At 46.6% G+C, this 18,354-nt stretch overlaps 7 protein-coding genes across 7 annotated transcripts; 5 read left to right on the top strand and 2 right to left on the bottom strand.

The window, feature by feature from the left end:
• Positions 1–1,151: 1,151 nt before the first annotated feature.
• K452DRAFT_251343 (uncharacterized protein) lies at positions 1,152–2,590 on the top strand (the record flags this gene model as incomplete). The annotated part of the gene is made up of 2 exons (XM_033538209.1): positions 1,152–1,566; positions 1,619–2,590. Coding segments are annotated over exons 1-2 (1,170 nt in total), but the record flags the coding sequence as incomplete, so codon positions are not given.
• A 284-nt stretch (positions 2,591–2,874) lies between these two features.
• On the top strand, positions 2,875–4,724 carry K452DRAFT_351523 (uncharacterized protein; the record flags this gene model as incomplete). Its single annotated transcript, XM_033545723.1, has 8 exons — positions 2,875–3,151; positions 3,296–3,355; positions 3,473–3,589; positions 3,644–3,675; positions 3,726–3,843; positions 3,900–4,096; positions 4,173–4,559; positions 4,587–4,724. The coding sequence occupies exons 1-8, from the start codon at positions 3,007–3,009 to the stop codon at positions 4,722–4,724; spliced, it is 1,194 nt and encodes a 397-aa protein (XP_033397121.1). The 5' UTR covers positions 2,875–3,006.
• A 518-nt stretch (positions 4,725–5,242) lies between these two features.
• K452DRAFT_251337 (uncharacterized protein) lies at positions 5,243–6,583 on the bottom strand. The gene is made up of 4 exons (XM_033538208.1): positions 6,429–6,583; positions 6,071–6,373; positions 5,613–5,975; positions 5,243–5,551 (listed from the first exon to the last, which is right to left on the bottom strand). The coding sequence occupies exons 1-4, from the start codon at positions 6,525–6,527 to the stop codon at positions 5,312–5,314; spliced, it is 1,005 nt and encodes a 334-aa protein (XP_033397120.1). The 5' UTR covers positions 6,528–6,583; the 3' UTR covers positions 5,243–5,311.
• Positions 6,584–7,003: 420 nt separating this feature from the next.
• Positions 7,004–9,965, top strand: K452DRAFT_359167 (uncharacterized protein; the record flags this gene model as incomplete). The annotated part of the gene is made up of 3 exons (XM_033546245.1): positions 7,004–7,024; positions 7,079–9,483; positions 9,537–9,965. The coding sequence occupies 3 exons, from the start codon at positions 7,004–7,006 to the stop codon at positions 9,910–9,912; spliced, it is 2,802 nt and encodes a 933-aa protein (XP_033397119.1). The 3' UTR covers positions 9,913–9,965.
• Positions 9,966–10,553: 588 nt separating this feature from the next.
• Positions 10,554–12,190, top strand: K452DRAFT_272254 (glycoside hydrolase family 76 protein; the record flags this gene model as incomplete). Its single annotated transcript, XM_033539079.1, has 4 exons — positions 10,554–10,708; positions 10,770–10,903; positions 10,957–11,076; positions 11,144–12,190. The coding sequence occupies exons 1-4, from the start codon at positions 10,603–10,605 to the stop codon at positions 12,188–12,190; spliced, it is 1,407 nt and encodes a 468-aa protein (XP_033397118.1). The 5' UTR covers positions 10,554–10,602.
• Positions 12,191–12,399: 209 nt separating this feature from the next.
• K452DRAFT_298784 (glycoside hydrolase family 43 protein) lies at positions 12,400–13,640 on the bottom strand (the record flags this gene model as incomplete). The annotated part of the gene is made up of 3 exons (XM_033542151.1): positions 12,400–13,306; positions 13,416–13,498; positions 13,554–13,640. The coding sequence occupies 3 exons, from the start codon at positions 13,638–13,640 to the stop codon at positions 12,400–12,402; spliced, it is 1,077 nt and encodes a 358-aa protein (XP_033397117.1).
• Positions 13,641–14,033: 393 nt separating this feature from the next.
• Positions 14,034–14,696, top strand: K452DRAFT_309171 (uncharacterized protein; the record flags this gene model as incomplete). The annotated part of the gene is made up of 2 exons (XM_033543227.1): positions 14,034–14,250; positions 14,350–14,696. The coding sequence occupies 2 exons, from the start codon at positions 14,034–14,036 to the stop codon at positions 14,694–14,696; spliced, it is 564 nt and encodes a 187-aa protein (XP_033397116.1).
• Positions 14,697–18,354: the final 3,658 nt, after the last annotated feature.

Here is an 18,354-nt window from a genome sequence, read left to right as displayed (position 1 = left end):
ATAGTGGTTCACTTCGTATAGCTCGTTCGCGTAAGCCTGGTGCATACAACGCCCCAGATACGGATGGAAATGCTACCATTGCATGCGGTTCCCCGGTGTCCCGAAAGATTTTGAGTTCCATGTCAATGGCACAAGGCTAGGCATCTCATAGTCATTTGTGCCAGGAAGCTTTCGGTATAGCTTCGTGTTCCTGCATTAAATTTGGCTACGTGCTACTGAACCTTACTTGTCCTCGTTAGAAAAACATGTGCTACGTTTCACAAGATTTAGGCGGTTGAGAGATGCCTGCAAAAACTCAGATGAGACAAACACCAGGTCTGCTTCGGGTCGAGTCACATGTTTTGCGTGCAGTTTGACGGCTTATCTATTTTGAGTCTAAATACGGCTCGCGTTGCGGTCACGCAGAGTTGTCGTCCGTCACCGTCAAGGGAGATTCAACGTCTTATGAGATAACAACGCTTGTATGGAGTAAGAGAAGAGATCTAGTTAAGATACTTATATTATGTATGCGCCCTTATAAGACCTTCTCACACCTATCTAGGACATGGCCTTGTGAGTAGACAAGGGGTATTTCATAGGGACTGCTTATAACCTTCTCCGTCTCGCTAGACGGTAAACCTCGCTTGACGGTGGTGACAGTGACGGACGTTACGTCACCCTTCAGATACCTCCATGGACAGTTTATAAACCTAATGACACATTTATGGCCGGCGAAGTCTGTGGCATTTTTATGGTCACGAGGGAAGATTATCCAGAACCATGTCGTATCCATAATCCAAGCCTTAAGCTTATCCTCGTATAGCCCACATGGCCAACTGCTTTGTAATTCCTAGGGTGGCTCTGTCACGAGTATTGCAGCCGTGGAGATTAATTCCATCGAGTATTACCAAATTCCTCCGTGCATACCGCTATAAAGGCCTTGGTTGCGACTTTGTCTTTTGTGAAACTATGGAACTGGCAATAGAACAAAATGGAGGGTGGATAAAAGACGGCACACTATCAAAGCAACAAGTGCGATGCAGTCGCAAACCGGCCACGACTAACTAAATACAAAAGGAGAACAAGATCTGCGCTAAAATCAAGCGTGACAAAAATAACAAGGCTTAACTCCTTAGCGCTGATCATAACAAATGTGATCTCACCATTCGCTCCGTGGCTCCGCAACAACTGCGCCACTCTTTGGGGTCCTTCCATGCCGACGACTGTTGCCTGGAAACACCCAGCATAGCCGCCACCTCCGGCTCACTTCATATACCGTCTGCCTCTCCTTTGCTTCTCTATCCCTATTTTTGACAGCCAACCTTTCTTCTACTTGATCTATAGCACCTTCCCGCTCCTTTCTCCTATCCCCTAAATCGTTCAGCCAAGATGGGCGTGTCTGACCGCGTCCTCCACCATGTCGTCCGTCGCAGTGTCGAGGCAGTTGGCGACATGGCCTTGAACCGCCAGCAGCGCCTCGAAAACGATGCTAAGGCGTTTGATGAGTATGACGGTCGCGAAATCCCCGTCGGCAGCGTCATCACCATCGGCATGACAGTCCTCGCCTTTGTCGTGATGTATGCTTCGGTACGGCTTCCAATCCATCTCTTGGCTGCATCATTACTAACCGGCCCTGCAGATCCAATACACTCTTCGTCATGTAATCACTACCCTTTGCATGATCGAGACGCCTGCTGCCGCCGTCACCATCTCCGTTTCTGATGAGCTTGATGCGACTCTCAGCAAAGGCGAAAAGGAAGACGAGGCTTTGCTCGAGGGCCAGCCCGCCATTACCATTGTCAACCCAAAGCCAATCACTTCGAAGATCCGCAACACATTGAGACATCTGACTGCGCACGCTGGTTTCGCTTCTCGTTGGAGGGGACTTCCCTATGGCATGGTGTACTCCATTGCCAGCGCCTTCCTTTCCAACTGGACCTACATGCTTCTTCCCGAGTTCCCTGGTAAGCTTGTCCTCATCAGCGTCGGTACATCCGTACTGTGCGCGCGTCTGCACATGATGTGGACCCACGCCACCATTGCCATGCCTTCCAACAAGCATTTCAAGGATCGTGCTTCCGTCAAGGCTTTCAAGCAGCTTGCACTTCCCGCTGCCGTCTACGAGGGCGTTCAACTTTTGGTCATGTACCTCGCTGCCGGCCTTGCAGAGTTTATCCAGGCCGACTTCGAGGTGCTCGGTGCCCAGATCGAACGTGACGATAGCACCGAGACCGCGTCTACCCTGATGATCTACGCGAAGGTCGCAGGCGCCATACTACTCCTGCTCGGCGCCGGCTTGTTTGTTATCCTTCCCGCTCACGTGCAGCTTGTCCGCGTTGAGGCGTCTCTGCTTCCAGAGGATGAGGAGACCATTGTCCCCTTTGACCGCAGCTTTGGCGGCAAGGCTGTCCCTAAAGTGCTGGGAGGTTCGGGTGCTATTGGCTTCCTTGACGCCTGGCGCAGCTTCGACCGCGAGGCCCGCCTTCGGCTCATCAAGCTGTATCTCAAGATCTTCTTGGTCAGCGCCACGTTTGTCCTCCTTGCCGTTCACGTCATCGCTCTGGAGGCGTGGGTTCTTGCTAGCCCGGCCCTCGACGCTTTCACGACGCAGGCGGCTGCACAGATGCAGCTGGTGGCTCAGCAGAACTAAATAGAGGGTGGGGCGGTAGGATGAGGCGCGGAGGCGCTCTGTATCAGTATGGTTTCATCGTGATAGAATAGGTAGTCCTCAGGCATCATATGAATCGAAAGGATCCCAGAAACAGTCGTCAGATGCGGATCAATCAAGTTTTGAAAGGAAAGGGCGCTTGTTCATGCCGGAGCTTGACGCTTTCCGTGCTAGTCGCCAACGTTTCGTCATCGCGGCGCACCAAACTAGTCGCGCGACATTCACATAAACTGCAAAGGAACCGCCCGCTTTCCCACGCTTGCTTTGTCTCTTCACTTCCCGCGCCTCCTTTACCAATCGCACCACTTTCAGCAACCTACCTACCCCCTTCATCAATCCCTTGCTCCAACACCGCGACGATGTCCACCGACGGAGCTCCCCAGCTGCCCGACGTCAACCCCGACGGCGGCTACGTCAGTCTCGATCCCGCGACCAGCCAGGCTCACAGCAACCAGTCCAACGGCGGCTACACGCTGCACGACGTGAAGGACTCTGCCATTAGCTGTAAGGTGCGTGCCGCGGAACCCCAAACACTCCGATCGTTGCCGAGAATGACAACTAACGCTCGTGCTCCGCAGTTTCCATCCTTATCTGCGCCTGCCGCACCGTTCCGCCCTTCTCAAACTCCTCTCTAACCCGCGTGCACAGCTGCCCAAGCCGCCATGGAGTCTGTCCAGAACCACCCCATCACTCAGAATGCCATCAACGGTGAGGTATGCAACGTTGCCTGGTCCGCCAATTGCACTGGACGAGGAGCTGACCACGCGACAGGAAACACGCGACACCGCTGCCAATGCTTGTCGCCGATACTGATTTTACTCGTAGGCCCCGTCGCTCAGAATGCCAGGGCTGAAGCGCAAAAGACGTCGTCCGAGTTCCGCGACCTCGCCGGTGCTCGCAAGACGCCCGACCAGCCCGCTGCCACCGGCCAGCCACTGACGCGTATGCACTAGTTTTGCGCTTGTGTTTTTGGGCCCTTTGCTAACCGAACTCCAGATTACCACTCCATGTTCTACAGGCTTTTGAGCGTAAGTGGGCACCCATGAGTTCCAATCTTGCGTGTTCTAACGGAATGTAGTGGAAGAACCCTCGCGCCACCGCCATATCCTTCGCCTGTTCCGTGCTCCTCATCTTCGCGGGCCGCTACATGAACATTGTGCGCTATGTCTTCAAGGCGCTCTACCTTGTTCTCGGCAGTATGTATACTATGATCGAGAATTACCATGAGAACCCAGTCTAACGCTTTCTGTAGCTACTGCTTTGGCTGAGATTGCTGGAAAGGCTGCCCTGGGCAACGGTCTGGCCTCCCAGATGCGCCCTCGCAAATACGTCATGATCCGGAAGGAATCTCTGGAGCGGTTCACCGACGATCTTGAGCAGCTGATCAACTTCTTCGTGATTGAATTCCAACGCATTGTTTTCGCCGAGAACATCTATGTCACGGTCGCCGTAAGTCGAGAACATCTGGTGGATGCCAATGGCACATACCGTAGCTTCGGATCAATTGAGTTAACATGTAGCTCAGGCTTTCTTCGCGACCTTCATCTCATACTGGCTGATCAAGATCATCCCGCTCTGGGGCCTTGCTCTGATTGGTACCATCATGGTCTATTCTGGTCCTCTCATTTACATGCAGAACAAGGAGGCCATTGATGCTCAGTTGCGCAACACGAACCACATGCTTAACCAGCAAGCCAACCAGTTCAAGGACCTCGCTGCACAGCACAGCGCTCGCGCCCAAGAGACCATGAGGACATACGCCAATGAATACAGCAACAAGGCGCAGGAGATGATTGGACAGGCTAAGAACAAGGCCGCAGGTGCCACTTCCAAGGCCAAGGGCCAGGCCGCCGCAACCACGGAGATGGCTCAGGAGAAGGCTTCTGCTGCCACCTCGCAAGCCCAGGAGACGGTTTCTGCTGCTACTTCACAAGTCCAGGATCAGACCGCTGAGCCCACTTCTCGGGTTCAGGAAGGTGACTTCCCTTCGGCACCGAGTGATGAGTTGCCGATTCACGGGTCTGCTGCTGGCTACCCTGTCACCGCTGAAGCCCAGATCCCCGAGCCTGCGATCTAAAGTTGACATAGGTTCGCAACCAACTAGCAAGTGTATTGGAAGCCTGCTTTGAAAAGCACACATATATGGGTCTTTGACTCTTGGGTCAATGGCAATACGAGAACGATGGAAAATGACTTGACGGCTGCGCCTTCAAAACTCACGAGATGATGGCAGCCGGTTCTTTTTGTGTTTTGTGGCATGACCACGGTACAGGCTTGTATTAATTTCCTAAAAGCGGGGTTTCCTTTTTCCCAAATGATAGGTATTCACTTCTGGAATTATCGACCTACTTTCCTATTCTGCGACTTTAATAGTCCGTGGCCATGGCGGTGGACAAAGCCTAGTGGGGTATGACCTAAAGGTTTTTTGGAATCACGTTTTCGGGATTCATACATGAATAAATTGTTGCTTTGCACCTGGTTGGCATTGTGAGTGAAAGTTGAAGTCGCATAGGATCACGTATTTTTTGAGACAAATTTATATGTTGGTCAGAGACAAGAAGCTTTTGCTGACACTAATACTATTGCGTGACTCGGAACTCATGACGCTGTTTACCATAATAGATACGGATAAGCCCTTCTGGTGTTGATCACACCCTGTCCTTCTTACTCCTCTGTTACCCATCGGGAAGTCTCCTTGGCGCACCAGTCCCAGAACTTCTCCGCAATGCCGTAACCGCCTTCGCGGTTACCGCGAAGAGCCTGCAGGAGGCCCTGCCGCGGCGTGTGTGGGCGACCCCAAGGCACGACCAAACCTCCGTTGTAGGCTGTGCTGGTGATCAGCGGTGACCAACCGGCAAAAAGCTCGGTATAAGCACCGAAAACAGCAGGGTAGCAGAGGATAAACTAGAGTCAAGTATTGGTACAGTGCTCGGCCACGGAAAGTAGAAAGCGAGGAGCGACTCACATTGAGGATCATTCCAAGAATTCCGGTATGACGTTGAAGTTCAGTCCTCAAGTTACCTGGGTTGAAAGAGACGCTTAGGATGCCATCCTGGGCATAACGCCGCGCGAATTCGGAGGCAAGGAAAACGTTTCCGGCCTTGCTTTGCGCGTAATTTATCTGCTGCTGTGGGCTCACGACCGGCATTCCCTTCTTGTCAAACTCAACGCCGTGTACAGGTGCAAAGTCAATGGTTATTGAGGCCGCCCAGGTCACGCGCACACTGTTAGGTGGTGCCATTGCGGCAGTCTTCTTGAGTATCGGCAGGAGCTGCTGCGTGAAAAGAAATGGGCCGAGACAGTTTGTGCCCATCTGCAGCTCGTAACCCTGATGTGCGCAAACGTTGTTAGTAGCCGCCTCGATGGCATGGCAAGATTATAGCAATCCTTTGCTCGGGGTACATGGGAAGAAGCTAGTCTCACCTCTTCAGTCTTGCTACCCTTGGGCGGCATCATGACGCCGGCATTGTTCACCAAAACGTCCAGGCGCTGTTCACTCTTCATAAAAGTCTCTGCGGACTTTTTGATGGTTACCAGGTCGGAGAGGTCGAGGAGAAGGAATTCAATGCGGCCGTCAGAAATAGGGACGGCATCTTCAATGTCCATGATGGCCTCGGCGGCCTTCTTTTTCGTGCGCCCGGCGATGTAGACGGTGGCATTCTTGGAGTAGAGGAGCTGCACCAACTCTTTCCCAACACCGGCATAGCCGCCCGTGACAATGAAGACCTGCTCGAGTCAGAATCACTTACAGCAAGAAGCAGGTGTGGAATTGGGCGCGTACTCTACCGCTCTGGTCCCCAAGCTCCTTGCCAGTGAGAGGAGGCGCGGGAATAAAGAAGGATTGGCCCCATACGTTGAAGAGCTTTTCCATAAACGACATTTTTGGCTGTGCTTGAGCTGTGATCCAGGCAACGTGGAGAAGGAGGTTGCCCCCTGTTCTGGTTTGTTCGGGGGTTGGCTCGGCCGATGATGCCATTCCGCATTTAGGGATCCTGGAAACGAATCTCGATCCTCTAGCGCCACACGGCTGGCCGAGCGAGGATGGCAAGCAAAAATCCAAACTAGCACGGCATGCGACATCGGTGCAGCTTAGGTAGGTATGTAGCTGCTCCGATGAAGCATGTCTACACTCATAAGTAGGTGCCCATCGTAAGATAGAGTACCCCTCGCATCTCGACCTTCGTGCCTGCCAAGGCCTGACGTCGGCGCACGTCCCGCAGCTTATCTCTTCGGGATATCGTTGTTCCGGCGGCTCGACCGAGCGGCGGCATCGCCTGGCAGAAATGTCCATGGGTTGTACTTCCCGCAGAAGTCGCGCCAGTCAATCTTCCACATCGACTTCACCCTACGAACAAAATGGCTAGAGGACGCGGAAAGGTACGTTTACGCGCCTCTCCTTGCAATCCTTGCCCGATACTGATGTAAATATAGGGTGGCAGAGGCGGCCGCGGCGGCCGTGGCGGTGGTGGGCGCGGAGGTTACGCGAGCCGCAGAGGCAACTACGCCGACGTCGAGAAGAAGAACGAAAACTTCGAGAAGTACTACAACGAGCTCAACATCGTACCGGAGGAGGAGCGCGAGCACTTCTGGGCCGCTCTGAAGAGGGAACTGCCCAACAGTTTCCGCTTCACCGGCTCCAAGGGCCATGCGCTCTCGGTTCAGCAGCGCCTCGTCGACCACTACATTCCCCAAATCACAAACGTCGAGTACGATGGACAATTGGTCCCTCCGCCCACGCCAATTGAGTGGTTCCCCGAAAAGTTGGCTTGGCAGATGACTACTCCCAAGAACGTCATTCGCAAGTTCCCTCCCTTCGCTTCCTTCCAAAAGTTCCTCGTCTCCGAAACCACCGTCGGCAACATCAGCAGACAGGAAATTGTTTCCATGATACCGCCCCTCCTTATAGACATCAAGCCCGGGATGACAGTTTTGGATCTCTGTGCTGCGCCGGGTAGCAAGTCGGCGCAGTTGATTGAAGCTATCCACGGTGGAGAGGAAGCGCGCGTCCGCAAGGTATTGCACAAGGTTGCTGGTGAAGAGGGCCGTGAGTTAAGCCCTGATGGTGCCGAGATCGAAGCCGAGAAGTCGTTGGTCGAGTCTGAGGATGACTGGTCGGACGACGGAAGAGCGACCGGTTTGCTCATCGCCAATGATGTTGACTATAGGCGCGCTCAGATGCTGGTTCACCAAGTCAAGCGCCTAAACTCCCCCAATTTGCTTGTGACGAATCACGATGCCACTCTTTTCCCCTCTATCCGGGTTTCATCCAAGCCAGGAGAACCAGCCAACAAATATCTCAAGTTTGACCGTATTCTGGCTGACGTGCCTTGCTCTGGCGATGGCACTGCCCGCAAGAACCCAAACATCTGGAAAGACTGGATCCCCGGTAATGGTCTTGGGCTCTACGTGACTCAAGTTCGCATTCTCGTTCGCGCTCTGCAGATGCTCAAGGTCGGTGGCCGTGTTGTTTACTCCACTTGCAGTATGAACCCTGTCGAGAACGAGGCTGTTGTAGCAAGCGCCATCGACCGCTGCGGTGGCATGTCGAAGGTTCGTATCGTCGACTGCAGCAATGAGTTGCCCGGCCTCAAGAGGATACCAGGTTTGGCGCAATGGAAGATTATGGACAAGGCCGGCCGCATGTTTGGTTCTTGGGAGGAAGTTGAAGCCGAAAGACAGAAGCAAGGAGAAGAAGGCTTGGGACGCCTAGTTGAGGGCATGTTCCCACCCCAGGTGACCGACAATGATGCTGAACGCATACCTCTTGATCGTTGCATGAGGGTCTACCCTCATCTCCAGGACACTGGCGGCTTTTTCATTACTGTCATCGAGAAGTTGTCGGAGATCAAGGCTCGTCCTGAGACACAGGCCGGAGGAAAGCAAACTGTCCCTCCCGCGCCCATTACCAATCTTGTCAACGAAATTGAGTCCAAGGCAGACAAGGGCGAGCCACTACGGGGCCTCGAGTCGTTGGATGAGATGATGCCTGCCAAGAAAGATGAGGATGTGCCGATGGCTGAGGGCACTGATCCTCCTGTTGCCCGACAGAACCAGTCGAATGCCGTCCTGCCCGCATCGCCTACCAAGCGTAGTCTGGAGGAAGTAGACGATGCTGCCGATGAGGATTCTTCTGCAAAACGCCCCAAGATTGAGGTCAAGGAGCACACCGAAGCTCCGCCGGCAGTTCCTGAAAGGGTTCCCGTTGCGACTGGTTCTGTTTCCGAATTAGCCAAGCCTGCGGAACAAACTGGAAAGAAAAAGAACAGTCAGCAGCACGAAGAGCCCTTCAAGTACCTTGACCCCAATCACGACGCCTTGAACAGTATTTTCGGATTCTACGAGATCGCTGGCCGGTTCCCGCGTGACCGTTTCATGGTCAGAAACGCCACAGGAGAGCCAGCTAAAGCTATCTATTATACCTCGACCCTGGCGCGCGAGATCTTGACACTCAATGAGGGCAAGGGTATGAAGTTCGTTCACTGCGGTGTCAAGATGTTCATGAAACAAGATGCGCAAGGACAAGACATTTGCAGATGGCGCATACAATCCGAAGGTCTGCCCATCGTTGAGCCGTGGGTTGGCGAGGGTAGAGTTGTCCGGTTGTACAAGCGGGCTACGCTCCACAAGTTACTGATTGAAATGTTCCCTAAAGTTGCCGGTGACGGCTGGGAGTCTTTGGGTGAAATAGGAGAGAGGGTAAGGGATATTTCAATGGGTTGCTGTGTTCTCAGGGTGGAGAACAGTGAACATGAAGACGGTTTCAAGGAACGTCTCGTTTTGCCCTTGTGGCGGAGCATGTCATCATTGAACTTGATGCTACCAAAGGAAGAGCGGAGGTTAGTAACGCAAGACTCAATAGCTCATTCTCAGCGTATACTGATGTTTCTAGGGCTATGCTTCTGCGTCTCTATAACGACGATTCTCCCCTCATCGACCACCACCAAAAGGCCGAACAAGCGGCTGCTAGTCGTGCGGAATCCCCAGTAACGGCTGCTCTGGACGATGCGGCCCCTCTCGCTGACGAAGAGCCGGAAACCTTTGAGGACCAGAGTGGCGGCGTGGCGCTCAACACAGATATGGACCCTGATATTGAGGAGACTACGACCGGCGTCGGCTCTACGGGTCTACCTGACGAGAACCAAGCTATGATTGCCGAGGACATGCTGAGAGCCAGCAAGCAAAACGAAGAAGACAACAAACGCGAAACGGCAACCGGAGAAGTTGTGGCGCCGGAAGATGACATGATGAACAAGAATTCCTTTTAAAGAGAATAGCCAGACGAGCAAAAAAAAAAAAAAAAAAAAAAAAAAAAAAAAAAAAATAGGGCAACCGACACTGACAAGATGCATTGCGCTCTCATCTAGGCAAGTTCGCAATAGTTAACCAACAGCTTTGTTTGGAAGCTGGCGCTCTTATTGGCTCGGTTTTAAGGCTCTGCGCAAAAAGCGCAAACTAAAATACGAGGGGAACAGATGGACATACTGGCACGGATAGATGCACATTGCACGTTTCACAAAGTTATACAGAAAATATAAGGCCTCATTTGGCTCTTGGGGTCTCACTGGCGCATGCTCTTCCAGCCACTCATATCTTAACAATGGCATGATGACGACAACGCTGACAGGCCCTTAAGTGCCCCCCTGAGAAGCGTGGTCTAGGCCCGGTAGACACTGTACCGCAGGTGAGGGATTATTTCCAGCCGCACCATGTGGCGGCTGCGCATAAAACCGGGCCAGACACAACGCCATAGCGAAATGTGGCGCATCCCGCATGCGCTAACCAACCCCACGAAGCTTGGGGAGGCTTGGGGAAAGCTTGTCCTTGTATTTATTCTCCATTAGGAATGGATGGTGCGTCACCAACGACGCCTTTAGTGGTTGCATAACCCCTCTATAGTGTCCCTGCTGGATTTCTTCAGGAGCTCTCCTTCCCAGCTCCTTATCACCGCCTTCCTCATGCATTTCTTCACTTTTGTTTGTCCATCATGGTTGCTCTTGGTACTGACAGTGAGCCGTCATAGCCTGCTTGCTGACGCTCTTTACCTGGACTTGGACGACAAAGGTATGTCTTTGCCACTTTGCCTTCCACGTAACTCCGGTTTTGCTAATGCTCTCGTTGCTAGACAATATCACAGCGGTTGCAAGCACGGTGGCGTACGGACTGATGAAATATTACACTGGCAATGAAACTGGACAAATACCTGGAGAATTACCTGGCCCATATTACTGGTGGGAGGCTGGAGCAATGTGGATGACGGTCCGTAGTCAAGAGCGTAGGAGCCATAACCGGGATACCTAACAGGAACGTAGATGGTCGAGTACTGGCACCTCACCGGTGATACCACCTATAACGACGTGGTGAGCCAGGCGCTCTTGTTCCAGGCTGGATCGGACAAAGACTACATGCCCGTTAATCAAACGAAAGACGAGGTATGTTTTGCGCGTGCCCAAAACACATATTTCTGACTGGACTTTTTAACTCACCGTTCAATTAAAGGGAAATGATGACCAAGTTTTCTGGGCTTTCGCCGCTCTCGCAGCTGCGGAAGCTGGGTTTCCAAACCCGCCATCTTCGCAACCACAATGGCTCGCTCTCGCCCAAGCCGTCTTCAACGGCCAAACTACACGCTGGGACGCCTCTACTTGTGGTGGAGGGTTGCGCTGGCAAATCTTCGCCTTCAATGCCGGATACAACTACAAGAACACTATTGCCAACGGCGGATACTTCCAACTGGCCGCCCGGCTAGCTCGATACACTGGAAACTCAACCTACGCTGATTGGGCAGATCGCATGTTTGATTGGCTGCTCCATTCTCCTCTCGTTACCATCAGTCCAGATGGGACGTCGTATCAAGTCAACGACGGCAGTGGTACGCTAAACAACTGCAGTGATGCTGACCACCTTCAATGGACCTACAATTACGGAACCCTTATCGCCGGCTCCGCTTACATGTACAACTACACCAACGGCAGCTCTGTTTGGGAAAAACATTTACAAGGTTTGCTCAATGGGGCCGATGTCTTCTTTCCTCAACAATATGGAGGAAGCATAATGTCAGAGTTTGCCTGTGAAGGAAATGAAGACTGTAACTATGATCAACCCTCCTTTAAAGCATACCTATCGCGCTGGATGGCTGTCGCCTCTCAGCTTGCACCTTTCACCGCTGCAAACATCACCGCGAAACTGCGCGCCTCGGCAGCCGGCGCGGCGCAGCAGTGCAGCGGGGGAGACTCGGGCCAAGCTTGCGGGCGGCGCTGGTACCAGAGCACTTGGGACGGGTATACTGGTGTTGGCGAGCAGATGAGCGCCCTGAGCGTGATTCAATCGAATCTGATTCCGCTTACACCTCAGCAAGCTCCATTGAGTTCGGGCACCGGGGGTAGTAGCGCGGGCGATCCCAGTGCTGGTACTAAGAATGGGGCATCCAATCCCATGGTTATTCAGCCGATTACTACCAATGACAAGGTAGCTGCGGCTATTTTAACAGCGTCGTTGTTGATTGGCATGCTGAGTGGTACATTCTGGATGCTTAAGGTGGAGTAATGGTGGTTTTTTGTGTTTATAAATCGTATCCTCTGGGGTGGTCTAGGCGTACAAAGCTATATCTGTTGTTTTACTGTTCTGTTCTTCCACGTAGAATTATATTCTGAAAGGCGTCAAATGGGAATAACCCTGCAAATTCATTACACTGTACAGGTATCGATGTAGTCTTGACGATAATAAACCGTGCATTTTCTCGCATCAATCCTTTCTTAGAGTTCTCTGAGCTTCTCCTTCGCTTTGCCCAAGAACCCATGCAACTTCTCCTCCAGTCCGTGAAGTGGGTCGTGAGAGCCTGAGCCTGAACCTGAGCCTTGCATGAAAACGTTGGCTTCACACAAGGGGCCCACACAATTTCCCATATCAGGACCGCTGTGAGTGAAGTTGACACGCTGGCAACGCGCCTTGCGGTTGTTCCATCCATCTGTCGGCTGGTCCGTTGCGTGGAACACGTACACTATGTCGTGACCCACAGGCAAGAAGGAACCGTGTCCAGGCCCCCAAGGTCCATTCGTGCCATCGGGTGTGCAAATCAGGGGAGTGTTCGACTTGCGCCAGTTGTTTTGATCCAACGGATCACCGCCAGTGTATTGGATTGTGTTGGTCTTGTAGTCTTTGGTCCAAGACCCGGCGCACGAGTAAGCAATACCTACCCAGGAACCATTGGGGCTGGCAAGCCATTGCGGACCCTCGTTGATGCCACTGGGACCGCTGCGCTCCCAATCAAAGTCTGGGTGTGAGATCCTTGTCGGTGGGCGCGATCCGTCAGCCTCAGCGGGGTTCAGCAGGTGCACAATGAACAGCTCCTGTGTCTTGTCGCTGTGATGCTCTCCTAGCGGCCAACCACTGTACACAAAGTAGAGCTGGTTGTTTAGGTGAATAACCGTGCCATCAATAGCCCACTGGTCTTGTGGTACCCCGCGCAGAGGGCCAATGAACTCCCAGGGACCCTGGCAAGGATCTTGGGATGCGGGAGGACCCCCAATCACATACATGCGGTGCGACTTGTTACCCTCCTTTGGGTTTTCGGCCGCAACGTAGCAGTACCACCGCCCGTCGAGGGAGTGGATCTCTGGTGCCCAGATACCACCAGACCAGGGATGGCCAGGCTCAGGTTTCCTATTGAAGGTTAGAAATACCTGAGATAACCAGTTGTCTTGATGCGAGGGAGATGGAAGTCGAAACTGGAAATCCGCGTGGTTCCTTGCGGAAAGTGAAGATCACTTACCAGATGACATGCCTGGAGCAATTGCCGAAGTTGAAGAGGCTGTCGGAGCACCAGACCTCAACCCTATCGCCAGCCGTGTAGGTCTTTGGGTGGCGTTAATGACAGGCCCATGATACGTAGACCGGGACGGAGACTGACCAAGTAGAACTTGCCATGGGCGTAGGTGATGAAGGGGTCCGGGGTGGGCGTGTGGGTGACGTTAATGACGGAGTTGTTGTAGGTCATGTTGACAGGTGTGGATGGTGTTTGCCGGTGGTCGTCTGGGAGGAGACGTATGTATATGTGCAGACACACTGCCCGGTAACGGCTTCCGGTACGGCTGTTTGCGTCATAGCTTCCAAGCTTGAAACGACAAGTACGTGGACAATTACGATGCTCCGCCGGCAGCCATTGGTGCTTCCGACGTGTCAAGATCCACTCTCGTCAGGCCCAGCGCCTCGTTTTTGGCTGAGCTGGTGGCTGTGTGAGGGGTTGAGGGGTGTGAGGGGCAGCCGGGCGGGCGGTGAACAGCTCGGGATGTGCGCACCGTGTCTCCGACATTCCTACTATCTATCCACTATGTATTTGATATGTTATTATAAACACCAAAAAATAAAATAAAAAAGAGCATCCTCCACCATGCCACCCCGTCCCTTCCCTTACCCTTTCCACGTCGGCATCGACATATGCTCCATCCCACGTATACGGAGGCTCATGACAAGCAAATCCTCCCATGCCGACATCGATCCCAACAAGTTCCGACGCTTTCTGTTCCGCCTCTTTTCCTTCCCTGAGATACTGGACTTTTCTGACAAGCATCCTGACTTGTTCAACCCCGACTTGGCCCCCAGCCCTGGTCAGCTCGACAGGGCGTTTGCTCACATTGCCGGCCGGTAAGCCAGGTCACGAGCATGCCATGGCCCGTTGTGTACAGCTAACAACAAAAGATTTGCAGCAAAGGAAGCTATGATCAAAGCTTTTACGCCGCGTAGGGTCACTTTTCGGGAGGTGGTTCTCGCAAAGCCACAGTTCTCAACCGAAGGTCCACAGGCTATTGTTCTTGACGAGGAACAAGCAATGACTACGATGCAGCGCTGTTTTTTGCGTGATCGCCTCAAGTTTACCTTTCTTGCAGAAGTCGTTGGAGAGCCTGCATTTGATACTAAAAGTCCAGATCTTTGCCATAAACTAAGAGACTCGGATGGCCAGGTTGTACATGTTAGCATTTCTCATGATGGAGATTACGCTACCGCTGTATGTATAGCTCCTATTTGTACCCCAGTACAGAGGTCAACCACATAAACCCTTAAGGAGGCCTATGCTTAGGGGAAGAGAGTTTTAGAGTAGTGTAGGTAGTACAACGGTCTTCACCGCGAAACTAGCCTCACACTGTAGCGGGCGTACCAATTCAATAGGTTTTTAAAGGTTATTAAGCGGTGGTTACGTAATTTAATATTAGTAAGAGGTAGGGTCGGATACCGAATAATAACGCGATATATACTTACTATATAGTAAAAACTAGTAGCTCTATATAGAGAAACTAGTTACTATCCTTAAAAAAAAAATATTATAGAGACGAATAATACTATATTATTTTTTATATTTATTTTAAATAAATATATAAAGTTACGCTTAATATATCTATAATAAAACTCGGCTATTTACTAGGATATAAACTTTTTTTTAATATTTTCTAAGATATATATACTTTATCTAATATAAGATAAATATATCTAAAAGGTCTCTCTAAGATATATATATAATTAACGGCTATTTACCAAGATATATATTTTTTATCGTATAATTTCTAAGATATTTATAATATTTCTAAGATACATATATCGAAAAAGTCTCTCTAAGAGATATACTTTTAACTTAGAAATTATTTCGAAAAAAATTATATATCTTAGTAATATTTTTTTTTAAAAAAATATATTACTATAAAAATTAAATATACTCTTAAAAAAATATACTCTTAAAAAAAATCGAATATATTCTTTAAAAAAAAATATTCTTAAAAAGCGAATAAACTCCTAAATTTTTTTTTATAAAAAAAACTAATAAATATTTATAAAAAATCGAATATATTTCTTAAAAAAAAAATATTCTTAAAAAAAACGAATATATTCTAAATAGTATATATATATATTTATTATAATTTCGCTATTATTATCTAATTTAATTAAGTATAGATTCTTAAAGCTTAGAATTTATAAAAAATATTTAGTTTAATTAGGATCTATATTCTTAAAATTTAGAATTTACGAAAATATTTAGTTTAATTAGGATCTATATTCTAGAACTTAAAATACGCGATTAATTTTATAGTTTAATTAGATAGGCGCCTAATATTAGGATATAAACACTAGGACCTTTCTTTCTTTTTTCTATTTAAAAAATTAACTATAGAGCTATTTTTAATTAGAACCGGGTTTTTAACTATAGAAGAGGTAAGAAAATATGCCTTATTCTATATTAACTAGGGAGGAGAATTATAGAAAATAAAATATAGTAATTTAAAAATATTATACTATATTTACTATAATCTAGTAGTAAATAGCTATCTATTTAAGATATATTTTTAATTTTTTTTTAAGAAAATATACTCCTATTTCGGTTTTTTTTTAAATAAAATATACTAATATTTATTAAATCTTTTTATTATTAAACGGCTTATAAATTATATATGCCCTTAATCTACCTACGAAAATTAGAGATATTTAAACTTAACTAAGTTTCTTACTTCCTAGTATAGCTAGGAATTTATTATTGGTAACCTAGTAATTCGCCTAGTATAAATTCGATTTAATAAGCGAATTTTATATAGAAAAAAGGTTCTATATTAGGTAGCTTAGAGAGCTAAAGATTCGATTTCTTCGAGTATTTAGGGCGACTAAAAAGAAATAATTTAAAAAATTTAGGTACTATTTATTATTAAAAGTTTATTTTTAGTTGAATATACTAGCTATTTTTTTAGCCTTTTTTTTTAAAAAAAAAATCTCCAAGAACTATAAGGGAAAGGAGGAGGCCCTACTAAATTTAAAAGAAATTTAGAAATAAAAGAATTCTAGTAAGTTTTTTTAATAGTTATTTAGAAATATATCTCCTTAAAAAAAGCGAAAATAAGAGTATATTCTCTTTTTTAAAAAAAAGGAAATAGGATTATATTCTCTTAAAAAAAAAAAAGCGAAATAGGAGTGAACTTTCTTTTTTAAAAAAAAGAAATATAAGTATATTTACTTAAAAAAAAAGCGAAAATACTAATATATCTAATAAACAGGTATATATTTCTTTCTCTAGACGTATTTTTAGAGGTAGCCATCTTAAATTTACGCGAGTATATTTTAATTAATACTACCTATATAAGAAATCAACTAGAAAACGCGTTTTACTATTTATTAATAGTAATAATATTAGATTCTAATAATATTATTATTCTAATTTATTTTAGAGTCGCTATAGGTACTAAAAAAAAAATAAAGAAAATTAGGTTTAATTCCTTTAATTTCTAGAAAAGTCTCTTAGTTCTACTAAAAAGCGAATTTTCTTTTATAGGAATTAACTAGTTATACTAAATTCTAGTAGAATTACTATTATTTTAGATCGAGGAAAAGGACTAGTTCCTATAGTAGCCGAAATTTACCTAAATACTTAGTATTATTTTTACCAGCAGTATATTGCTAAAAAAAAAACAATTACTACTAGTTTTAGTAGTAAAATTACTACCCTTTTTTACAGTATAAGCTTTTTTTTTTTAAGAAAATATATTCGAAATTTCGAGTTTTTTAAGAATATACTTTTTTTTTAGAAAATATATTCTTAAAATTCGAGTTTTTTTTTAAGAGATATACTATATCACGAATTCTTTCAAAATATAAAAATTTAATACCTACTAAAATAAATTAGAGTAATTTATTACTTAGATTTAGCTTAAATTCTTACTTTTTTTATTTTATAACTCTTAAAGCCCGCTCTAATCTATCTAATTTATATTAGGGAAAACTAAGGAAAATTAAATAAAATTAAATAAACTTATATTTAATTTAATTTACTACTCTACCCTTATAAAAATATAATAGTTTTATTATAGATTTAGGTTATTTAGGATATAAAATAACTTATAGCTAGCTTTAATTATTAGACTTATCTAATTTTTATATAGTAGAGTTTCGAAAAATTCCTGATATATACTTTTAAATTTTATGTCTAAGATATGTATATTTTTTAATTTTATTACTAAGATAGTATATATTTTTATAACTTATTATAATATATCGAAATATATAGAAATATTTTAAAAAAATATATGTATCTTAGAATTTTTTTTTAAAAAAAAATAAATTCTTTTTTATTAAGAATATATTTCGCTTTTCGGCTACTTACCGATATATATATATTTTTTCGTAAAATTTCTAAGATGTATTTAATAATTCTAAGATATATAAATATATATATCTTAGAGTTCTGCGCTATATATATAGTATCTCCTTGCTCTCCTAAAATTCGATCTTCTAAGATTAATTCTATGCTAATTAAAAGTTTCCTAGCGTTACCTTTTAGCTAGGCGATTATAGCGACTAGCTACTATTTCTTTTCGTAGGCGCTTAGTAGGAGGCCGCCCTAGCTTTCTTTTTCTAGTACTATTTTTATTTAGATGCGTATCGTTAGATTCTAGCTAATTAAATAAAAAATCTTTTAGGGTAATTCATTACCCTATAGGAATCGATTTTCTAGCTAAAATCAATAAAATCTTTAGGATCTAGTCCTAAAGTAGTAGCTAGAGCGTAAGTATATCGATAGGGGAGCTTATATTTTATAAAATCTTTATAGGAATATTTCTTTTCAAGAATATTTATAAGAAATTGCGAATTTTCTTAAGAAATAAGCCTAATTTAGTATTTCCTACTAGAAATAGAGAGATAATCTGGTATAGAGACTATTAAATAAATTAGTATATTTT

The sequence above is a fragment of the Aplosporella prunicola genome, assembly GCF_010093885.1.
Source record: "Aplosporella prunicola CBS 121167 unplaced genomic scaffold K452scaffold_14, whole genome shotgun sequence".
Lineage (NCBI taxonomy): Eukaryota > Fungi > Ascomycota > Dothideomycetes > Botryosphaeriales > Aplosporellaceae > Aplosporella > Aplosporella prunicola.
This window is presented reverse-complemented; position numbering and strand designations above follow the sequence as displayed.